The sequence below is a fragment of the Prionailurus bengalensis genome, chromosome E1, assembly GCF_016509475.1.
Source record: "Prionailurus bengalensis isolate Pbe53 chromosome E1, Fcat_Pben_1.1_paternal_pri, whole genome shotgun sequence".
Lineage (NCBI taxonomy): Eukaryota > Metazoa > Chordata > Mammalia > Carnivora > Felidae > Prionailurus > Prionailurus bengalensis.
The window spans coordinates 13,243,803-13,267,424 of NC_057347.1; the positions used below are offsets into that span (position 1 = coordinate 13,243,803).

A 23,622-nucleotide genomic window follows, 5' to 3' on the forward strand; every position below is an offset into this window, starting at 1 on the left:
CGAAAGTTTGTTGAACTTCCTTTTCCTTATTTTACAGTTTAGACTTCTCTTTATTTTCAGTCACATAGTGTGGAGAAAATCTCACACTTTTTATGGCATATGGCTTTGATGCCCCATCACCAAGTATGTCTGAAAAAGATGCTTAGACTAGACTCTGGTCCTCCCCCCTCTCAGAATGGAGGAGGTGACTGGGTCCCAGAGAGGTGCAGTGACTGTCGGGGGTTACAAGCAAGTACCAGTAGAAATGGGGCTTAAGCTCAGGCCTCTGTCCTGCCTCCCAAATTCTAGACTACCCCATGGCCTGGGATGCTAACCCTGGCATCATTTGGGGCTCCTGCTAGTCTCTGTTTCCTGTGGCCTAAGGCATGACCAGCCATTGCCCCAGCACCTTTTTCAGTAATGTCAATCCAAGAGACATTTATCAAAGTCCTTCTGGGGCCTAGACAGTCCCCAGGCCAATGGACAGCAGAGAGCAAGATGGAGCAGCCTTGCAATGAGGTCACTGAGCCCTCAGCTTGGCTAAGCTAAGGAAAGGGTGTAAGAGCAAGGCCCCAGCGGCTCCAGTCCGAGTGGGAGAAATAAAGCTGTGACAGTTCTGCTCTGAGCTGTGAGGTGGGATGGAGGGATGGACCAATCCTGAAGAGCTTCCTGGAGGAGGTGAGACTGGTGCCGAGTCTTAAGGGCTGGGGAGAGTCTGAGAAAGTGACAAGGAGATGCAGCGAAGGTGGGAGGGACCCCTCAGACTATGACTCCAGGTCCAGGGCCTTGAATGACTCCAGGCTGGGCCTCTCTAGGCTGGAGAGAATCCAGACTGTTCCTGGCCTGACCCTGACCTTCCACCCTTCCCAAGCCACCCACAGTGGTGTCCACTTCTCATCTGTGGGAGCAGATGAGATAATATCAGTTATCAAAGAGTTTTCTAGTCAGGAACAGATACACAGACACACTGTGATGCTGGAGCTACCCATACCCACACCCCTAGCCCCATCTCATCCTGCTACCGTGCAGCCTGCTATCCCCAGGTTAGTTTTTACACTTAAGTCATTCTGTGACCCCAGCCACTTCACTTCTCTTCCCTGGGTCACCTTACAATGGTGAAGAAGGAGCCAGAAGTCTAGGGCCCGCTGTGCTGTCGCACCAACTTCAGGCTGAGGCCTGTGGCCCTGCTGGGCCCTTGTGGGGGGGTGGGAAGGTGTCAGTCCTGGTTCTGCCCCAGGAACACCCCTATATTTGTTTGCAATTATATAATGACAAACCTTGGTTGTTAGGGATGGGGGACCGTGGTGTCCAATGTGGGCCTGAGGATGGAGGAGGCCTTTGGCAAGTATAGAGTGCTGGAGTGAGGCGGGGGGTGTTTCTGTGTAGAAACAGTATGGACAAAGATGGGGAGTGTGAGGAGTCTGTTCAGGAAGATGCAGGGCAAGGCTTGAGTGAGAGCAGAAGGCTGTCTGCTCTGACATTGTCTATCCTGCACCCCCTACCCCCAGCCAGAACATGCTGAGCCCTGGGGGTGAGCGTGTACCAATCCCTGTCCTGGGTCCCCTGTGTGAAGAGAAAGTCGGCTGCACTCACACACAGAGAAACCTCTAGCCCCAGCCAGCAGATCCATTGAGGATTCCTTCAGGTCTCCCGCGTGGGGGATGGGTAAAGGGCATTGCAAGCAGAGGAAAAACATCTGCGAAGTGCGGTGTTTGTGGACAAGCCAGGTGTGGACTGTAGGCCACTTGGGAACCAGATGTCTCCAACGTGGCTGGGAGGTCGGCTTATAGGGTATATATGGGGGGCATGTGGGGCAGTCAGGCTGGAGAGGTCCAGGGTGCTGGTGGGCAGTGTGGAGGGCCAGAGTACCAGGCTAAGGGAGCTTAGACCTCACCCAGAGGGGAACGGGAAGCCACAGCAGATCTTGAGCAGGGTGGCAACAGTGAGACTTGCACGTTGGGAGGTGGAGTCCTGGAGAAAGGCGAGACGATGAGGCTCATGTGTGAAAGACTGGTGTGGGTGGGTGGGTTGAAGGTGAGCTCCTCTGTGGGACAGGCACCTTGCAGGCAGCTCTGAGGCAAGAGCTTCCCCAAGGCCCTTCTGGGTGTTCTGAGTGGCGGGTCAGGACACCTGACTCTAGTCCCAGTTCTACAGCCAGCTCCTAGTATAAATTTGGGCAAACCATTCCCCCTGGGCCTGAGTTTGCTAAACAGAGACTAGTGCCGTGAGAATGTGTATTTAAAATGCCCAGTGTGTTGGGGGAAGATAGATGGTTGAGGGGGAAGCAATGCTGGCTGACAGGATGGAGGGAGGGTCTTATTCTGACTCAGCAGGCCTATGTGGCTGGAGACAGCTCAGGGGAGGCAGCCTTGTGGGTAGTGTGGTGACAGACACTGGTTTGGCTGGGCTCTCATGTCTGACAGCACACGAGAGGGGCTTGAGATGGAGGGTAAGGCTGTCAGAGGGAGCATGACAGGCTCTCCCTTGTGGCTTTACGCTGACGTCAGCACCCACACTGGGCCTCCGGTGTGTCAGACACTGGGCAGGCATTGCCCTATTTGCTCTGCACAGCACAGCCCTCTATCACAGATGGGGAAGCAGGTGAGGTGACAAGCCCAAGGTCCTTAAGTAACTCGGTGGCAAAGCAAGATTTGAACACAGGACCGTCTCCCTCTGGGACCCATGCTATTTTTTCTGTTTCAGTAGGAAAGGAAGCAGTTGCCCGATCTAGGGACAGCCCAAGCAAAAGTAAAATGCCAGGGGCCTGGAGGGAGTCTGCTCTAGCAAGGTGGCCTATGGCTGGCAGATCCTAGGCACCAGCCAGCTCTCAGGGTGGGTGCTGGTAACTGGGAAAGCTCAGTGAATATGGTGCTGCCCTCCACACACGTTCTCGTGCCACTGTGCCTGCACAGGAGGTTCTCGCTGACCTCATTACCAACTATCTAACCCAGAGCTCTGCCCAGGCTCAGTGAGCTGCTGGCACAGCTGGGAGCTGTGCCCAGCTTCTGGGACCATTCGTGACCCTCTTGTCTGTTTACCAACCCCTCAGTGCCTCCAGCTTTTACTAAAGCCTTTGGAATTAGGCAGACCTGGGCCCTAGACACAAGTATTCAATCTGCTGATGGGCCACAAGCAAATCATTCAACTTCTCTGAGCCTCAGCACCCAGTGTGGTGCCTGGAAGGAATCAGGTGCTCCGGGAGGGTAGCTGTGATTGGTCTCCTCCCCTTTCCCACCCCTCAGGGTTCTTGCTCCACGATCCCTCAGTTGAGAACAGCAAAAATGGGGCCAGGGGTGGGGTGGGGAACAGGAATCTCTGACCTACTCTGACAGTTCCAGGACACCTCTTCTGGGCCCGGCCCTGTGCTGAACTGGGCTTTGTGGTTAGGGGGTTGTCATGGATGACTCAGATTAGGTCACATTTTGGGGGGAGACAGACTTAATCACAGATCACTCTGACCTAGACAGGATTTAGTCAGAGCCAGACAGAGACACTGCGGGATGTGGTGGGGGCTCAGGGACCAGTGAGTTACTCTGGCTGAGAATCTGGATTAGTGCCTGAGCAGGTCCCCAAAGATGGGACAGAGGTGAGAGCAAGGAAGACATGCGGGCAGAGGGAACTGCTTGTGCAAAGGCCCAGAGGTGGGAGGTATGGGGATGGTGTTCAGGGAGTGAGGTGTAGAGAAGCTTGAAGCGGCTGGAGAGCAGACCTGGCAGAAGGGGCACTGGGCTGGGCAGGGAGATGCCGCAGATGCCCAGGTGAGGAGACTGGACTTACCTCAGGGGTTTCAAACCATGTCTATCAGTTACACGGTAAAACGGGAAAGAAAGCCTCCTAATCACTCCTTGCAAGAAGAAGCTGCTCGTTCTTACTTTTTAATTCTCTCCTACTCAGTTTGCTTACCCTAACCTGCCTGACCAACAAACACAGGGCTTGGTGTAAAATGAGCCAAGGAGCCTGAGCCCAATCCTCCTGTATTCATGGAGAACAGTGCTCCCCATTCCCCACGTAGGGTCTTGATCTAGAACCCTTGAGGATCCATGGGTTGGCTACAGAGGTGCCTGTGAGCCCTGTTCACTCATCTAGCACGCACTAGGTGTAGGCCACCTACCAGGCCCTGGGATGACATGATGAACAAGGCTGACGCCCAGTCTTTGCCCTCAGAGGGGCTCACCGGTGGTGGGAGAAAGAGTCACAGGCAATAAATAAACAAGGAGATAAGCAGGAGAGTTTCAGTTTGTGATTGAAGGTTTGCAGGGGTACAGAGGGCCCAGATAGGGGTCTGGAGGTCAGGAAGGCCTCTTGGAGGAGTTGAATGGTGAAGATGGCAAGGCAGGAGATCACCTCGGAGTAGAGCAGAGGTAAGACTTGGGCATAGATACAATTGGGTGCGTGGGGAAGGCTCTGATGCTCTCATCCCATTCTCAAAGTGATCCATGGCCCCCAGACAGGGAACAGCTTGCGGTCTGGTCGTGTTTTATGCATTGTACTTTGGGTGATGGCAGGGAGAACACGAATAACAGCTGCGGGTAACTTGGGATGTAGGTTTGTTCATTCACTGCTGCTGCTGTTGTTTTCTCAACCCCACTCTGCCCCCATTCATTCAGTGGTCTCATGAAGAGAATCCTCAGGGAAATTTTTTGTTTTGTTTTTTTTCTGCTTCCCCGGGAGAAGTTTTTCCTCTGATTTTGTGGACACTGTGAATAATATAGCTTATCATCTTCATCCTTACTTTGGCTTCAAGGAAGTTTATCCATTTATACAGTTTTTCAAGAAATCATTTTATGAGGCACCCACTGTGTACCTGTACTGTGTTCAGAGCCCAAAGTGGGGCTCACCGCAGAAGGTGCTAGTACTTGCTGACGCACAGGTTAGCTGTTAGCCTCCTTCCTGGTTTAATTGTGCCCTTCCATGTTCACCCCGCTTTTTCTGTCATTTTCCTTCCTTTTGCCTGCCTCCTTATTTTAAAATAAGTTTTATCTTTTTTTAAAAAAATTTTTTTTAACGTTTATTTATTTTTGAGACAGAGAGAGACAGAGCATGAACGGGGGAGGGTCAGAGAGAGGGAGACACAGAATCTGAAACAGGCTCCAGGCTCTGAGTTGTCAGCACAGAGCCCGATGCGGGGCTCAAACCCACGAACCGTGAGATCATGACCTGAGCCGAAGTCGGACACTTAACCGACCGGGCCACCCAGGCGCCCCAAAATAAGTTTTATCTTAATGCATTGTATACTTTTATGAGTTGCCACAAATCATTCTGGGCAAGGCCGAGGTATAAAGGGAACGAAATAAAGTACAGGTGGCTGCTTTGTGCGGGTTCAGGGAGAGGGCCTGGGAATTGAGAAATGAGAGCTCGAACACTGCCCTCTCACATTGTGCCACCTACTTGAGCCTCTGGAAGGTGACTTTTGAACAAAATTTGAAGCATGTACAAAAGCAGAGGAAATAACAGTCACAAACTCAATATACCATCGCCCAGATAGACCGTCACACTGGCTGCATTATTTCACTATCCCTTTTGGTTTCCTTTAAAGCTGTGCTGCTCAAACTTGGTGTTGTGACCAGCAGTCTGGCATCACTGAGGATCTCATTAGACGAGGCTCTCAGTCCCACTCCTGATCCACGGAATCAGAATCTGTATTTTAATAAGAAACTTGGGTGATTCACTAGCACTTTAATGTTTCCGAAACATTATTTTAAGGCAAACCCAAAAAACCATTGTGTCGTTTCACCCCTAAGTACTTCAGTGCAGGTTTCTGAGCTGTGTGGTTATTTCCTCACATAGCCACAATGTTTTTTTAATCACCTAACAAAGTTAAAAATAATTTTGAGGTATTACCTAATGCCCAGTCCACATTCGAATCTTCCTGTCTCCGTTTATCTTTTTATTAACAATAAGTTTGTTCAAGTCAAGATCCAAACGAGGTCCACATTACATTTGGTTGTTGTGCCTCTCTTAGTCTAGAGTGGCCCCCTTGCCAATTTTTTGGTTTGTGTGTCTTTTTGAAGTCTTTCCTTTACTGCAGATCTTGGTCACTTTTCTTATAGAACAGCTTCATTCAGGGTTTGTGTGTTTCCTCCTTTCGGTGCAGTTTGTCTTCTATCCCCTGAATTTCCCAAAACCTGGACGTTGGTGGCAATGACTTCATTAAATTCAGGTTTAACTGTTTTGGCAAACACACTCTAAAACTTTCGGGGGGTTGTGACATACTTCCTGGATTTATCTCACTCCCCCCTTTTTGTTTCTTTTGCCAAAGTATTTTAAAGACTTGCTAATCAAAATGTGGTCTGAGGACCAGCAGCGTGGGCATCACTTGGGAGCTTGTTAGGAACACGGAGTCTAGGGCTCCTATAATCTTCCTGTGGTGTCACACTCAGAGGGACATATGTCTGAGGACCCAGTATTCCTGGGGACATTAAGATTGGCTGGTGGGCTCAGGTGGTGTCAGTCTAATTGTAAAGTTTTCTACCAAACTTTCTTCTAGTAGTTTCATCCATTGATGGTCATGGCCTGAATTAATTATTGTACAATGGCTTGCCAAATTGTGTTTTTATGATTCTATTATTCTTCCCACATCAACTAGGACTATTTGGTGATCCTGAAATTCAATTTATATAGGAAAGACAAGAAAACTACTTAATATTTTCCTTTTAGTAAACAATTTTCAGAGTAAAGGGATGGTTGCCCTCATTACTTCCAATGCTAACCAATGCAGTTTTAAAATTTTTGTTTTTGTTTTTTTTTTTCCTCTCTCCGAAATATTATTATTAACGTATAGAATGTTTATATATTCAGTGTGTTTCAGAAACTTGCGATTATTTTTTTATGTAAACTTTTTTGAATTACACAATAAAATGGACAAATTCAGATTAGTGAATTTTCAAACTAAACCAAATCCATGCCACTAACACCCATTTCAAGAAACAGAGTATGACTAACAGCCCAGAAATACCCTTTATCACTCCCTCCAGTCATTCATTACCTTACCCCCAAGGGTAACACTCTCCTAACTTTCAATAGCATAGATTAGTTTGCCTGTTTTCAACTTTGTATAACTGGAATTATACGATACGATCTGGTTTGTTCCTAGTCTTTCGCCCAACACTGTGTTTTTTGAAATGCAGCCACCTTGTTGTAGGTTATTTTCACTGCTGTAGAGTATTCCATTGGTGACTATTCAGTTTATGCTCAACTTGAGTTGATGCTTCCAAATGGTTTCCTAAAGGGGTTGTACTGACTTCCATTCTTATCAGCAGAGTTCTAGTTGCTCCCAATCAGTGTCAACACTTGGTATTGGTTTTTTTGTTTTGGTTTGTTTTGTTTTTTCATTTAACCATTCTGGTAGTTGTGTGGTGGTATTATATGGTGGTTCTAATTTGCCTTTCTCTGAAGTCTAATGAGTGCCTTTTCATTTGATTACTAGCCATTGGATAACATCTTGTGAAACGTCTTTCTGTTAGCTTACATGCATTTTCCTTATTGATCTATAGGAATCTTATGCATATTCTGATAGTCTTTTGTCAGATATTTGTGTTGCAAATATCTCTTCTCACTCTGTCTTGCCTCTTTATTCCCTTAATGGTGTCTTTTGATAAACAGAAGTTCTTAAGTTTAATGAAGATCTATCAGTTATTTCCTTTACATTAGTGTGTTTTGTGTCCTGTTGAAAAAAATATTTGTCTACCCCAGGTCCTTCATTTTCCCTTAAAAACTTTATTGTTTCATTTTTCACATTTAGATATACAGTCTATCTAAATCCACATTTCAGCCCATCAAGAACTTTTGTGTGTGTATGATCGTGTGAGAATAGTCAAGATTAATTTTTTTCAATATTGATATCCCAGTGACCCAGCACCTTTTATTTAAAAGATCATTCTTTCCTCTCTGTTCTTCACTGTCACTTTTGTCATAAAACAGGTGATCATATGTGTTTGTACTCTCTGTTCCACTGGTCTATCTGCCTGTCTGGTGCTAGTATAATTCTGTCTTGACTATAACTTTGTAATGTCTTGGTGACTAATAGTGTAATGTTATCAAGTCCTACAAGTTTGTTATTCTCCCTTAAGAGTGCCAGACTATTCTTGCCTTGTGCAATTTCATATACATTTTTAATTGGCTTGTTAACACCCCCCCCTCCCCCCCAATAATTTGCTGAGATTTTGATTAGGATTCCATTGAAGCTATAGATCAATAGAGTGGTAACTGACAACAATTATTGAGTCTTAACTTCATGAACATGATCTATTCCTCCATGCATCTACATCTTTAATATCTCCTAATCTTTTATAGTTTTCAGCATAGAGGTTTTACATATCTTTAAGTAGACTTATTTTTAAGCATTTGATATTTCTATCTTTTGTTAATGACATCTTTAAAAATTGTTCACTCTTTATTTGATCATTGATAGTGTATAGAAGTACAGTGGTTCTTCATATATTGCCTCTGTATCCAGTAACCTTGCTAAAAAGGCTCTTGTTAATTCTCAGTGTTTGTAGATCTGTTGGATTTCTCAGTGTACTTAATAGTTTCACCTACCAATAATGACAGTTTTATTTTTTCCTTTTTAATCTCTATGCTCCATTCCCCCTCCCCCTTTTCTCACTGCTCTAAGTCCTCCAGTAAAATGTTGAGTAAAAGTGGTGAGAGTAGTCATCCCTGTCTCAATCCTGATTTTAGGGAAAGATTTTAATAACACACCAATAAGAGTGATGTTTGCTGAGGGTTTTTTTGTGGATATTCTTGATCAGATTATATAAATTCCTTCTATTCTGATTTACTATGATTTTTTTAAAATCACAGAGCAGTATTGGATTTTATCAAATGCCTTTTTCTTGCTTCTATCATAATGATCATATGATTTTTTTCCTGTTAATGTGAAAAAGAAATAAATTATTATCAAATGTCAAACCACCCTTGCATTCCTGAAAAAACTCCACTTGGTTGTGATGTATTATGATTTTTATATGTCACCGGATTTAATTTGCTAATATTTTGTTTAGGATTCCTACATCTGTGTTCAAGAGAGATCATCAATTGTCCTTCCTTGTACGGCTCTTGTCAGACTTTTTCTGATTTTTGTTTGTTTGTTTTTTAAGTCTTTGCTCTTGTCAGGTTTTAATATCAATGTTAGGGCACCTGGGTGGCTCAGTCGGTTAAGCATCTGACTCTTGATTTTGGCTCAGGTCATGATCTCACAGTTTGTGGGATCGAGCCCCGTGTCAGGCTCTGCACTGAGAGTGCAGAGTCTGCTTGGGATTCTCTCTCTGTCCTCACTCAAAATAAATAAATAAATAAACGTTTAAAACATATATCAATGTTATTCTGGTCCTGTAAAATGATTGGAAAGTATTCCTTCAATTCTGTTCTTTGGAATAGTTTGTGTAAGTTTGGCATTTCTTCTCTAAATGTTTGGAAGAGTTCACAGTGAAGCTATCTGGGTTGGAATTCTTCCTATGATTTTTAATAATGGGATTTACTTTTTTTGATACAAGATTATTCAGCTTCCATTTCTTTCATCAGTTGTGGTAAATCTTTATCTCAAGGAATTTGTCTATTTCAACAAAATTATGAAGTATAGTGGCATAAAGTTGTGTATACTATCCTCATTATTTCTTAATGTCTTAGGATCTATTCTGATGGCTTCTTTTTCCTTCATGTTGGTAACTTGTGTGTTCTCTCTTTTTTTCTTGACAATGTTGCTAAGAGTTTATCAGTTTCATTAAGCTTTTTTAAAAGTAAACTTTTGCTTTGTTGATTTCTCTACTCTAAGTTAGTTTTCTATTTCATTGATACATACTCATATCTTTATTCCTGTACTTTCTTTGGGTTTGATTTACTATTCTTTTACCTTTTTGAGATGGAAGCTTAGATCATTGATTTTAGCTTTTTGTCTTTCTTAACATTGGCACTTAAGGCTGCACATTTCCTCTGAGCACTGCCTTAACTGTTTCCCACAAGTTTTGATTTGTCATATCTTAATTATCACTAAAAAATATCCATGGCCATTTCATTTTTGACTTATGCAGACGTGCATTGCTTGATTTCTGAGAAGTTCAAGTTATTATAGTTTTCTTTTTGTTATTGGCTTCTAGTTTAATTCCAGTGTAGTCAGAGAACCTATTCTGAATTACTTCAATGCATTGAAATTTATTGAGGCTTGCTTTTTGACCTTTCTTTTATATTTGATTTGGGTAAATGTTTCATGTGCATTTGAAAAAATGTTTCTTTTACTATTGTTAGGTACAGTGTTCTGTTAGTCAGTTGTGATATTCAGATCTTCTATATCATTATTGATACCTTAATGTGCTTTTGTAGCTTGATGAAAGATTTGTTAAAGCATTTAAGTCTCCCATTTTGGTTGTGGATTTTTGTATTTTTAATTCAGTCAATTTTTTTTTTATTTTTTTATTTAAAAAAAAAATTTTTTTTTTCAACGTTTATTTATTTTTGGGACAGAGAGAGACAGAGCATGAACGGGGGAGGGGCAGAGAGAGAGGGAGACACAGAATCGGAAACAGGTTCCAGGCTCTGAGCCATCAGCCCAGAGCCCGACGCGGGGCTCAAACTCACGGACCGCGAGATCGTGACCTGGCTGAAGTCGGATGCTTAACCGACTGCGCCACCCAGGCGCCCCAATTCAGTCAATTTTTAAAATATATTTTGAAGTGATGTTAATGGAGACATATAGATTTTAAATTTATATCTTGGTGAATGAAGAACAGTATATTTATATGTATATATTTCCTTCTCTTCCTTACTTAAAAGTCCATTAACGTATCCTTTGCCTAATGATTTTTGTTTTTAACGTCTGTGCTGCTAAGTGAAAAGTCATTAATTGGAAAAAACTATTTCCATCAATTTCATTGGAAAAACTGTGGTTCATTCCATCTAGCTCAATATACCCAGACAGTTTTTACTGATGGAAAAATTTATTAGCTGGCCGATAAAACAAGTTTATACCAAAAAAATTAATTTGAATATAAAATATAATTTACATATACAACTTACTGTAATAAAAGTTTACTGTCCTCATTAAGAGAGGAAATGAAGACTTAATGATGAGTAGTGGAGGATAATTGTGAGGGAGTCATTATTGAGAAGGTACATTTCTCATTCACCATTTCTTCACTGTTTCTTCAGTCTTTTGGGTACTCGTGGTTATCTTGCATTCAAACTACCTTTAAAAATAAAGTTATAGCACATTGGGGCACCTGGGTGGCTCAGTCTGTTAAGCGTCCAACTTCGGCTTAGGTCATGATCTCGTGGTTCGCGAGTTCAAGCCCAACATCGGGGTCTGTGCTGACAGCTCTGAGCCTGGAACCTGCTTTGGATTCTGTGTCTCCCTCTCTCTCTGACCCTTCCCTACTCATGCTCTGTCTCTCTCTGTCTCTGTCTCTCTCTCTCAAAAAGAAATAAACATTAAAAAAATGTTTAAATATAGATATAGCACAAAAAATACATTGAGGGAAAAATAAATGCTAAACCTGAAAGCACTTCAAAATACATGGCATAGTTTGTACATTTTAACAGACTGCAGAATCACAGAAGCTACTACCCCTTCAGCCGTCTCAGTTGGCTTGTACATGCTAAACAAGACATTTTGAATTTATCCAAACAAGATGAGCAGTTCACATTTGTTTCCTATGAATTGTGGGGCTAAAAACTGCTTTACTAAGTAAATTAGTGAGTATGTTTTTGCATGAATGTGTGATGTCAGAACATCATTCTTATGGCATGTTTATGTGGTATATTTAAGAATGAAAAAGTCATTATACCATCATTAAAAAAGAGTGTTTTCCAAAAAGCTTTTTTTCCCCCAAAACGTTGTTCATTGAACAGTAATTGAACAGATAAGTTCTGTACACTCAACTTCACCTTGCCCTTTTTCTCTGTAAATATACATTAGAGTTTTTACGGTGGAATATCATAGTCAGGACATACTTTTAAAATTCTCTCTGGCAGTTGATATGGGGAGGTTGTATCCAGAGGGACAAGACTTGGAAAAGAAAGGTCAGGAGACTAATGAACATATCCAAGCGGGAGACAATGTGGTCAGTAGGGCAGAACTGAGTCCCAGCTGAGGCCCAAATGCATATGGGAATTCTGAGAATGACAAAGGTGATACTGCAGATCTATGGGGATAAGACAAGCCATTCAAGGAAAAATGTTGAGACAATTTCAATTGTGGGGAGAAAGAGTAAAAGCTGGATCCCTCTTTCACTCTGTACACAAAAAATAGAGTGCAGATCAATTAAAGATTCAAGTGTAAGAAGTGAAACAAAACCCCCCAAAATACAGACAAAAACATGAGTGAACTTAAAAAAAATAATCTCTGAATGGGGAAGCACGACATAAAACTGAAGAGTCATAAAAGAAAAATAACTTGACTACGTATAAATTCTAGATGTGGGAAAAGATACCTACATCAAATAGCTAAGTGTGAAGTATTATCTTGAACACATTGGTAATTTTTTTTGATTCAAAACGCTCTTGCAAATTAATAAGAAAGCAATATTTCCTACAAATGGATAATGTATATGAATAGGCAGTAAACAACTTAAAATAAGAGACTCAACCTCATTCAGAATTAAAAAAGATATTTTGGAAGAAAATGATAAGAAACTCTTTCAAAACAAGGATGGTCTACACACACCTCAAGCAGTGCTGTGAGGAAACAGGCCTTCTCCTCTTCTGTTGTTGTGGTATGGATTGGCACAACCTCTGAGGTTGGGGGCAATCTGTGAATATCAGTTTTTCCCCAAAACTTTTTAGTGAAAAATTTCAAGTATACAGAAAAGTTGAAATAATTGTACGGTGGAAAACTATATGCCACACTTAGATTTTACAGTTGTCAACATTTCGTTATATTTGCAACATCACACAGACACATATGTAAACATATATCTGTATATCCATCTATCCATCCATCAAGCCACGTTACATTTTGATGCATTCCAAAGTAAATTGCGGAGGTTGGTACACTTCATCCCTAAATGCTTCAGCATACATATCAACCAGAGGTCAATGTTTGTTGCTCGTTCTTTTTTGAGGGAAAATTTATATTCGGTGAAAGTCACAAGTTTTAAGTTGACCATTCAGTGTGTTTTTGGCAAACACACACACCTTTGTCATCCAAATTCTTATCAAGACCTAGGGTGTTTCCATAAGCCTACAGAGTTTCTTCCTGTCCCTTCCCAGTTAAGCCACATCCCTTTACCCCCAGGAAATATTTTTTATTATAGATTAGCTTTGCTGGTTCTAGAACATCATGTAAATGGAATTAGACAGTACTCTTTTATGTAAAGCTTCTTTCAGTCAGCATAATGATTTTTGTGATTCACCCATCTTGTCGTGTGTGTCAATCGCTCATTTCTTTGTATTCCTGAGTAGTATTCCATTGTGTGACTCTACCAGTTAGCTTATCCCTTCCCCAGTTGATGGACATTTGGGTTGTTTCCACTTGGGAACTATTACAAGTAAAGCTTCTATAAACATTCTTGTACATGTTTGAGGACATGTTTTCTCCTGGGTCATCTGATGGGGCCTCCTAGACAGAATGTATGTATATCCTAGCCCTAGGGCTCATAGTCTATTTGAACTTTGGTACAAGACACTGTCACGAGTATATGCTATCTGACAGGTACAGAAAGTGCACAGTGGGAGGTGTGAGAAGGTGGGAAGTACTTCTAGGAGAGAACCAGGGAAGGCTTGCTGGAGGAGGGGCCTTGGTGCTGACATAGTAGGAGGATCAGGAGCTCTGGGTCAGACATGCCTACACTCCCGTCCTATTCCCATAGGGAAAAGGTCCTGGGGAATCTCATTTTTCTCATCTGTAAAATGGGGATGATGACACCACCAGATGTGACAGAATGATGGGAGTCAAAGGGCCAGCCATGGCTTTAACAGGCATCTGTTAAATGTCCCTCTGTTCTCCACAGGCCTGGTTCCTCTGGTGGCCTTCAATGTGGATGTGGCCCGGACCTGGGTGACTCCTGAGGGAGGCGTTCCCTATGTGCTCAACGCCCTTCTGCACCAAGACTCCAGCACCAACCGGACCTGGTGAGCAGGGCCCGGCAGATGGGAGGCATAATTGAGGGGGCCTCTGGGGAGCCTGAAAAAGCTGCCGAGGAGGCCTTGGCATCCCTCCCCCAGTTTGGGGACAACCTCCCTTCGCCTACAGAGGGTGTGCAGGAGAGAGGCTGTGAGCACCAGGCCAATCCTTGCCCTCTTCACTGCCGGGGGTGGGAGAATGACCTCAAAACTAGTTTAAAATAAAATTTCTTAAGGCTCTTTTATCTCTTACAGAAGTAACACATGCTCAGTATATAAACTTTGGACAGTGACAAAAATATCAAAGAAAAAATGGAAAATATGAGGCAGCAGGGAACGTGGTTCAGGGGCAGGCTGTGAATCTCAGCCATGGGTCAGTGACAACTTTTCTCTGTATTTGTAGCAAGGTGCTCAACCCATAGCCTCAGTTTCTTATCTTTACGGGGGTAGAGATTTCTCTACCTTACAGGGTTGTTGCAAAGACTATTTGCATTAATGCACATAAAGGGTTTAGCACAGTTTCTGGCCGAAATCAAGCTCACTAAACATTGCTTTATGTTTTTTAAAATCTCATCTGTACCCACCCAGTAGATAAGCCACCAATTTTAAACGTGACAAAATTCTACTGGTGAGGATGTGGGGACGTGTGGGACTGTAAATTGATATAACCAACCTGGAGAATAGTTTTACCATATCTGGTAATGTTGAAGATGCCTTTGACCCGGCCATTCCACTCACAGACACCAACCTTAAAGATATGAACGGGCACATGTAAAGGTATTTATCGTAGCATTTCTTGGAATAGTGAAAGACTGGAAATGTTCCTCATTAGGAAAATGGAAGAAATAAGTTATGAATCATATACAATGCAATATTAGACGTAGCTCAAATGAATGAAATGAGCATAGTGGTTGAATCAATCCTGAGACATAAGATAAAAGAAGGCAAGTTGTGGGATTATATATACCGTGGTCATTTACTCAGCAAATATTCGTATGGAGCACCTACTATGTGCCAAGCCCTAAAGAGGCCCTGAAGGCTCATAGCAGTGAGCAAAGTAGACAAAAATTCTTTGGCTCAGGGAAGATAGACAATAAGCAAGGAAGCAAGCAAAATACGTGTCGTATCGGATGGTGATAGTGGTGAGATGGTAATGTAGAAGCATGTCTTTAGTTTTTTCCCTTATTGTCACCACAATGACCTTTAGAGCTGCTTTGTTTTGAAGCCAGGATCCAGTCAAGGTTCCCGTGTCACATACTGTTGTGTCTCTTTATTCTCTTTTAATCTAGGGCAATTTTTCCTTTCCTTTTTGTTCATGATGGTTACATGGCTTTCTCTGTGCTTGCTCTGTGACCCAGCCACGCTCATGCCCCGCCTCAGGCGAGTCCCTTCCCCCTCCCCTCTGCTTTGCTTCTAGTCATTGGTCAAGGGTTTCCTTCTTGCACAGCACACATGAACCTTAAGCCTCGCATCTAGATGGGCTTGGGGCAGAGCCAGATGAGATGCTCAAGGTTTCTGGCTGAGCAGAGCTCCCCATCTTCCTGAGCTGAGCAGAGCAGAAGCTCTGTTTGGTGGAGCGTGGGTGGGCAGTAGCAGCTCCTGAGGTAGCCTTATAGCCCTGGGACTTGGGCCATGACCCTGCCAGCCTAGCAGGCTTGGACCCCTTGCTGGACTGTAGTTTCCTCATTGTACAGCGAAGAGGCTGGTGACCATGTAAATGGTGAAGGCAGGGACACTTTGTTCGTTCATTCATTCATTCATTCATTCAGCAAGTATTTATGGAGCATCTACTCAATGACAGGCCAAGTGTGAGGATAAGATAGTGAAACAGGCATAGTCCCTGCTCTCATGGAACTCCCTGCCTCCTGGAGGAGACAGACAAGGCAGGCAGTGACAAGGGGTGTGATGGCTGCTCTGGTGGAGATGTCCAGGACGCTTTGGAGACATAGAAGCAGGCGTACCCTTCAGCCATAGGGTGCACATCAACACTGGGACCGAGGGGATGAGTAGGAATTAGTGTGAGAAGGCAGGGGAGGGGGATATCCCAACTGAGAGCAGTGTGGCCAGAAGCCTGGAAATTAGCCTGAGCAAAGTCAAGGAACAGAAAATGGCAGGTGGTTGAAGCTGAGTGTAATGAGCATTAGGTTGGGAGAAGTGGGTAGTGCCTTGTTACCTGGGCATCAAGGGTTTGAGGAGCCAGAAAGCTTTGAAGCAGGGAGGAGAGGTGAGAAGGTTGTTAGCAAGTTTTTGGCTGCAGGAAGATGAATTAAAGGTTGCTGTTTGTTGTCTTTTGTTTTGGTAAAATTTTATGGACATTTGCCACACAGAAAAATGCACCCATCATAAGCCTGTAGCCCAGTGAATGTTGGCAAAGTGAACCACCTATGTAAGTAGCACCCAGATGAAGAAGCAGAACATTACCAGCCTCACCTAAGCCCTCTCTAGCCTGGTGCTCCCTTCCAGGTACATCCCCTGCCAAGAGCTAACCAGCGCTCTGACCTCCATCTCCCGGGATTAGTTTTGCCTGTTCTTGAACTTATAAACGAGGTGTGCCGTATGTGGTCTCTTATGTCAGGCTCCTCTCCCTCAATATACAGTCTGTGAATTTTGAATGTGGTATTGCCTGAGACACTGATACTTATTCTCATTGGTAGAGTTTTTCATCATGTGAACGGTGCTGATGATGAGCGTTTGGCCAGTTTCCTTGGACAAATTTTGCTTCTGTGCACTTTCTTTCAAGAGGCAGGTGTACTTCCTTTTATCAGGCATTATACGCGCTGGGCCAACATTCAGTTTTGCGAACTTGCAGTGCACGAGCGTTCTGGTTGCTCCATATGTTGGTGAGGGTCAGGAGTCAGTCCCAGTTATCTGTGACCATCTTTTGCCCATTCCCCTCCCACCAGTACCTCAGCAGGGCCCTGCCTCTTAGAAGCCAAGCTGAGAGGACATGGATGAGAGGAGCTTGAAGCTCCTGGAGCAGAAGGCTCTGAGTCCACCCCGGGCTTGCAGGAAGAGCCCAGTTGGGCTCATGAAAACCTCCCTGAATACCTGCTGAAGAGAGGGCTCATGGGAGGATGTGGTGGGAGGCACTTCTTGGTTCCTGCCACAAATGGTGAAGCCTGAGACCACGGGCTTCTGCAGGGCAGGAAATGCACTGCTGGCCCCCCCAGGGCCACAGAAAGCAGCCAGAAAGCCCTGTGAGAGGGTGGCATGTCCTCTCACTCCCTTGTCCTGTTTCTCCTTAAAATGTAACAGCCAGGGCTCATCGCATCATGGGTTTGGTTGCTGTAGGGTGAGATGAGTGGAACATAAAGAAGGCCTTCCACACCTAAAAATAATATAACATTGTATGTTAATTGTACTTCAATAAAAATGCAAATAAAACCATAAAAAGCAAACTAAAAAAAAAAACCCATGATAAAACTTGGAAAAAAAAAAAAAAAGAAGGCCTTCCCCTGGGAGGTATGGGAATAGACTCTGAACGAAGACAGGTTGGAGGCGGGTCAAGGCAGGAAATGGACTGCTTCCAGCCCAGCATATAATAGGGTCCCTGAGACTGTGAGCTGATGATAGTTTGATTATTGTTTAGTTAGTCAATCACTCAGTCAACAAACCTGGAGATCAAGAGACTACCCACCTTGGGGTGGGGGGTGGGGGCGGGGATTAAATGGGAGACAACAGAGGCAGCTCATACTGGGCCCCAGGCCACAGCACTTCATGACTGTGACATGAATGGCAACCTTGCACAGCCCAGACAGCTGCATATGGTAGTCTCTTGGGAACTCACAGTCTAGGTGAGTATGGAAGTGGGTTCCAGTAGTCAAGGCTACCTGGAGGGCTTGGAGGGGGTCAAGTTGCTCCTTTTGGGAAGACTTCCTGAGGAGCTGGTGTTTAGAATGATTTTGGCAGGAAAAGGAGGTGGGAAGGAATTATAGGCAAAGGAAATAGCTTGGGCAACAGCACGAAGGAGGAAGGAGAGCCGAAGCTATTCCAGGCCTGGACTTACCCCACCAAAACATGATCTGGGGTGGAGACTAGTTCTGAGCCCATCTTTGTTGGAGACAGGGGATGAGGTGTTGGATGGAGGGCTGTGGCTCAGGCTGGGGAAGGGTCTGGAGCAGAGACAGGGTTGCTGAGCAGGTGACCTATTTTGGGAGCTCAGCTGCAGAGCCCACAGAGTTCATTTACACCTGCCCTCCGCTCTTCAGCCCTGCCCCACATTAGCCCCCTTACCTGCTGCCTGGGCTGTCATTCAGTCTTCATTTAACCATATTTACCGAGCCCTAGCTCTGTGCCAGGCATTGTTCCATGCCCTGGAAATACCATGGTGAACAAGGTAGACATGATCCTTGAGGAACTTACAGTCTAGTGGGGGAGACAGATAACAAGCACACAAGCAAGGAAAGAGGATATTATCAGACATGATGACAAGTTCTGAAAAGGAAATAAAACAGGGTGACATGAAACAGTAGCTATGTTGTGAGGTGGGGCTGGCTGGAGACAGCATTTATCAGGAAGTGACAGTTAACCAGAGCCAGGGGATGAAAGTGACCCAGCCTTGGGGAGTGAAAGGCAGGGTTTCCAGGCAAAGGACACAGCAAGGCAGAGGGCTTGAGGTAGGAAAGAACTGGGGCTGTGAAGGAACAGAAACCATCTGGAACTGGAGCTTAGAGAGCAAAGGAGACGGGAGGGGAGGTCTCAGAGCAGGGAGGGGTCAGACTGCAAGGCCCTGTGGGCTGTATCCAGGAGTATGGACTCTTTCTAAGCACATGGGAGGCTACTGAAGCAGGGGAGTGACAGGGTGTAAACTACAAGGGTAAGTTTCAAAAACAAATGCTACCAGTCAGGAGGCTATTACTGTTATGCCCAGAATTCGTGATCCCCAAAGACCACTAGGGAGCCGAGTCCAATGCAAAAGCAAAGAGCCTTTATTCGAGCTAGCTCGAGCTCAATCCCCTACCTGCACCCAGGCAGCGGTGAGATACCAGGGAAAGAGAGCGAGTTTCAAAAGCACAAAGGTTTTATAGGGGTCTAGGGGCAGCCGATTGGCTGGGGAAGTGGCGTGTTTTGATCAGGAAGCTTGAATGGGTGAGCGGGAGGTCACTCAAAGGGAGGAGGCGTGGTCTAGGTGAAGGACAAAGAACAAGATGGAGTCGGCTGGCGTAGGCCCGCCCTTTCAATTACCATAGACCAGGCAAGATGGTGGTGGCCAGGATGGTGATGGGAAATGGAGAGAAGAGATGCTCCATAGATAATAGTTTGGAGGAAGGATCCCCACAGGGTTTACTGATGGACTTGATGCAGGGATGAGTGAAGAGATGAAGCAAAGATGTCCTCAGGATTCAGGCTTTAGAATGTAGTTGTTGGTTTTACCATCTATTAATAGCCTTGGGGAAGATGGAGAAACACAGGCTTGGGAGGACAAGACCCCAAGTTCAGTTTGAACATTCTAAAGTTTGAGATGCCTGTTAGACAGTGGGGGGTTGGTTATTGTGTTTGTTTCTTGTTGCTGCTGTAACAACTACAAAATTTATGGCTTAAAACAACACAAATCTATTGTCTCACAGTTCTGGAGGTCAGAAATCCAAAATGGGTCTTAATGGGCTAAAATCAAGGTGTTAGCAAGGCTGTGTTTCTTCTGGTGGCTCAAGGGGAGAATCTGTTTCCTCACCGTTTTCAGTTTCTGGAGGCTACCTGCATTCTTTGGCTTTTGGCCTCTTCCTCCATCTTGAAAATCAGCAGTGTCACATCTTCAGATCTTTCTCTGACTCTGACCCTCTTGCCTCCATCTTATAAGGACCCTTGTGATTACATAGGGTCTACCTGGATAATCCAGGATTATTTCCTTCATCTCAAGATCCTTAACTTAATTAAGTCTACAACATCCCTTTACCCATAAAAAGCACATTCACAGGTTCTGGGGATTAGGACATGGACATCTGTGGTGGGGGCATTATTCTATTTCTTACAGCTATGCTGGTCTGACTTCTGGTGGAGGGATTCTTTGGCCACAGAAGTTCAGCATTTATAGGTATATTGAAGCCATGGGATTGGAGGGGATCACTAGGGAGAATGTGCTGGCAAGGAAAACAAGGACCAAACCCCAAGGTTCCAACAACATTTAGAAGTTAGACAGTGAAGAAGCCAACAAGAGTCTCAGAAGGAGTATTGAGAGAGTTAGGGGAAAATCAAGAAGAAAGTGTTTCAAGGAGGAGATGGTCACATGTCCAGGGCTGCTGAGAGGTTGAAGAAGATGAGGACGGAAAGGTGTCCATTGGATTTGGCAAGGTGGAGACCACGGATGACCTTGACAAGAGCTTGTGGAATCAGCTTGGGGTGGGTTAAACGAGGGTTGGGGGCACAGGTATAGGCTTTATTATTATTATTATTATTATTAATCCATGGAGGTAAGTAAATGATCTATTTTATAATTACAATAGAGTGATGGGAAGCAAGGAAGTGGAGATGGTACCTCATTCCTGCCACCCGATTCACCATAGCTACATCTTGACCTTTTTGAAAGTACAGACTAATCCCCTTTATCAAGTCCTCCATGACTCCCTTACTGCCCTCAGCACAAAGATCTTGGACGTAGTTCACTGTTACCAAGCCCAGCCTCAGGGCCACTTCCTCAATACCCCCTACTCAAAAGCACTGTTTTGAGGTAAACCAGTTATCCCTGGGCAGCGTGGATAGGGAGATTGCTTAGGCTAACCCTGGACTCTGCTGTCTCTCTGGGCTTGGGGTAAGGGGTAAAGTTTGCCATTGGAACTATTTCTGGAGGCTGCTTTAATGAGGCTGAGGTACTCACCCCTCAAACCTCCATTTCTTTCTTTTCTAAAAAAAATCAAGTTAGTTAACATACAGTGTAGTCTTGGCTTCAGGAGTGGAACCCAGTGATTCATCTTTTACATATGACACCCAGTGCTCATCCCAAAAAATGCCCTCCTTAATGCCCATCACCCATTTAACCCATACCCCCACCCACCTCCCCTCCAGCAGCCCTCAGTTCTCTGTATTTAAGAGTCTCTTATGGTGGAGTGTGTGGGTGGCTCAGTTGGTTAAGCGTCCCACTTTGGCTCATAGTTCATGGGTTTGAACCCCACATTGGGCTCTGTGCTCACAGCATAGAGCCTGGAGCCTGCTTCAAGTTCTGTGTCTCCCTCTCTCTCTGCCCCTCCCCTGCTCATGCATGCATGTGCTCTTGCTCTCTCTCAAAAATAAAGATTAAAAAAAATTTTTTTAAGAAGAGTCTCTTATGGTCTGCCTCCCTCTCTGTTTTTTTTTCTTATTTTTCTTTCCCTTCCCTTATGTTCATCTATTGAGTTTCTCAAATTCCAAATATGAGTGAAATCATATATCTGTCTTTCTCTGACTGACTTATTTCACTAGCATAATACCTTCTAGTTCCATTCACGTTGTTGCAAATGGCAAGATTTCATTCTTTTTGATCACTGAGAAGTAGTCTGTTATATATATATGTGTGTATATATATGTACATATATATATACACATATATACATATATATGTATATATATGTGTATATATATATATATATATACACACACACACACACACACACACACACACACACGCACATACGTCTTCTTACTCCAGTCATCAGTCAATGGACATTTGGGCTCTTTCCACAATTTGATTATGGTTGATAGTGCTGCTATAAACATTGGAGTGCATGTGCCCCTTCAAATCAGCATTTTTGTATCCTTTGGATAAATACCTAGTAGTGCAATTGCTGGGTCGTAGGGTAGCTCTATTTTTAACTTTTTGAGGAACCTCTATACTGTTTTCCACAGTGGCTGCACCAGTTTGCATTCCCACCAAAGTGTAAAAGGGTTCCCCTTTCTCGGCATCCTCACCAATATCTGTTGTTTCCCGAGTTGTTCATTTTAGCCATTCTGACAGGTGTGAAGCGAGATCTCATTGTGGTTTTGATTTGTATTTCCCTGATGATGAGTGATGTTGAGCATCTTTTCGTGTGTCTGTGAGCCATGTGGATGTCTTCTTTGGAAAAGTGTCTATTGATGTCTCTTGCCCATTTCTTCACTGGATTCTTTATTTTTTGGGTGTTGAGTTTGGTAAGTTCCTTATAGATTTTGGATACTAACCCTTTAATCTGATATGTAATTTGCAAATATCTTCTCTCTTTCTATTGGTTGCCTTTTATTTCATTGATTGTCGCCTTTGCTGTGCAGAAGCTTTTTATCTTGATGATGTCCCAATAGTTCACTTTTGCTTTTATTTCCCTTGCCTCCAGAGATATGTCAAGTAGAAAGTCACTGCAGCTGAGATCAAAGAGGTTTTTGCTTGTTTTCTCTTGTAGGATTTTGATGGTTTCCTGTCTCACATTTAGGTCTTTTATTCATTTTGATTTATTGTTGTATATGGTGAAAATGGTCCAGGTTCATTCTTCCACATGTCACTGTCCAGTTTTCCCAGCACCATTTGCTGAAGAGACTGTCTTTTTTTCATTGGATACTCTTTCTTGCTTTGTCAAAGATTAGTTAGCCATATATTTGTGGGTCAATCTCTGGGTCTTCTATTCTGTTCCATTGATCTATGTATCTGTTTTTGTGCCAGTACCATACTGTCTTGATGATTATAGCTTTGTAATGTAGCTAAAAAGTCCAGAATTGTGATGCTTCCAGCTTTGGTTTTCTTTTTCAACATTACGTGGCTATTCTGGGTCTTTTCTCATTCCACACAAATTTTAGGATTGTTTGTTCTAGCTCTGTGAAGAATGTTGGTATTATTTTGATAGGGATTGCATTGAATGTGTGGATTTCCTTGGGTAGTATTGACATTTTAACAATATTTGTTCTTCCAATCCATGAGCACAGAATGTTTTTCCATTTCATTGTGTTTTCTTTACTTTCTTTTATAAGTATTCTATAGTTTTCAATGTATAGATCTTTTACCTCTTTGGTTAGGTTTATTCCTAGGTATCTTATGGTTTTTGGTGCAATTGTAAATGAGATCAGTTCCTTGATATTTCTTTCTGCTACTTCATTATTGGTGTAAAGAAATGCAACTAATTTCTGTATATCGTTTTTATATCCTGCGACATTACTGAATTCATGTATCAGCTCTAGCAGTTTTTTGGTGGTCTTTCAGATTTCCCATGTAGAGTATCATGTCACCTGTGAAGAGTGAGAATTTGACTTATTCCTTGCCAATTTGGATGCCTTTTATTTCTTTTTGTGTCTGATTGCTGAGGCTAGGACTTCCAGTGCTATATTGAACAACAGTAGTGAGAGTGGACATCCCTGTCGTGTTCCTGATCTTAGGGGGAAAGCTCTCAGTTTTTTCCCATCAAGAATGATATTATCTGTAGGCCTTTCATATATGGTTTTTATGATATTAAGGTATGTTCTTTCTATCTCCACTTTCTTGAGGGTTTTTATCAAGAAAAGATGCTGTATTTTGTTATATCCTTTTTTTTGCATCTATTGAAAGGATCATATGGTTCTTATCCTTTCTTTTATTAATGTGGTGTATCACATTGATCGATTTGCAAATATTGAATCAGCCCTGCAGCCCAGGAATAAATCCAACTTGATCATGGTGAATAA

At 43.5% G+C, this 23,622-nt stretch overlaps 1 protein-coding gene across 1 annotated transcript in view; it reads left to right on the forward strand.

Moving 5' to 3' along the window:
- Positions 1–23,622, forward strand: part of ITGAE (integrin subunit alpha E) — a 72,861-nt gene that overhangs the window by 11,141 nt on the left and 38,098 nt on the right. The window contains 1 exon segment of the mRNA XM_043583380.1: positions 13,920–14,040. Coding sequence (XP_043439315.1) covers positions 13,920–14,040 — 121 coding nt within the window.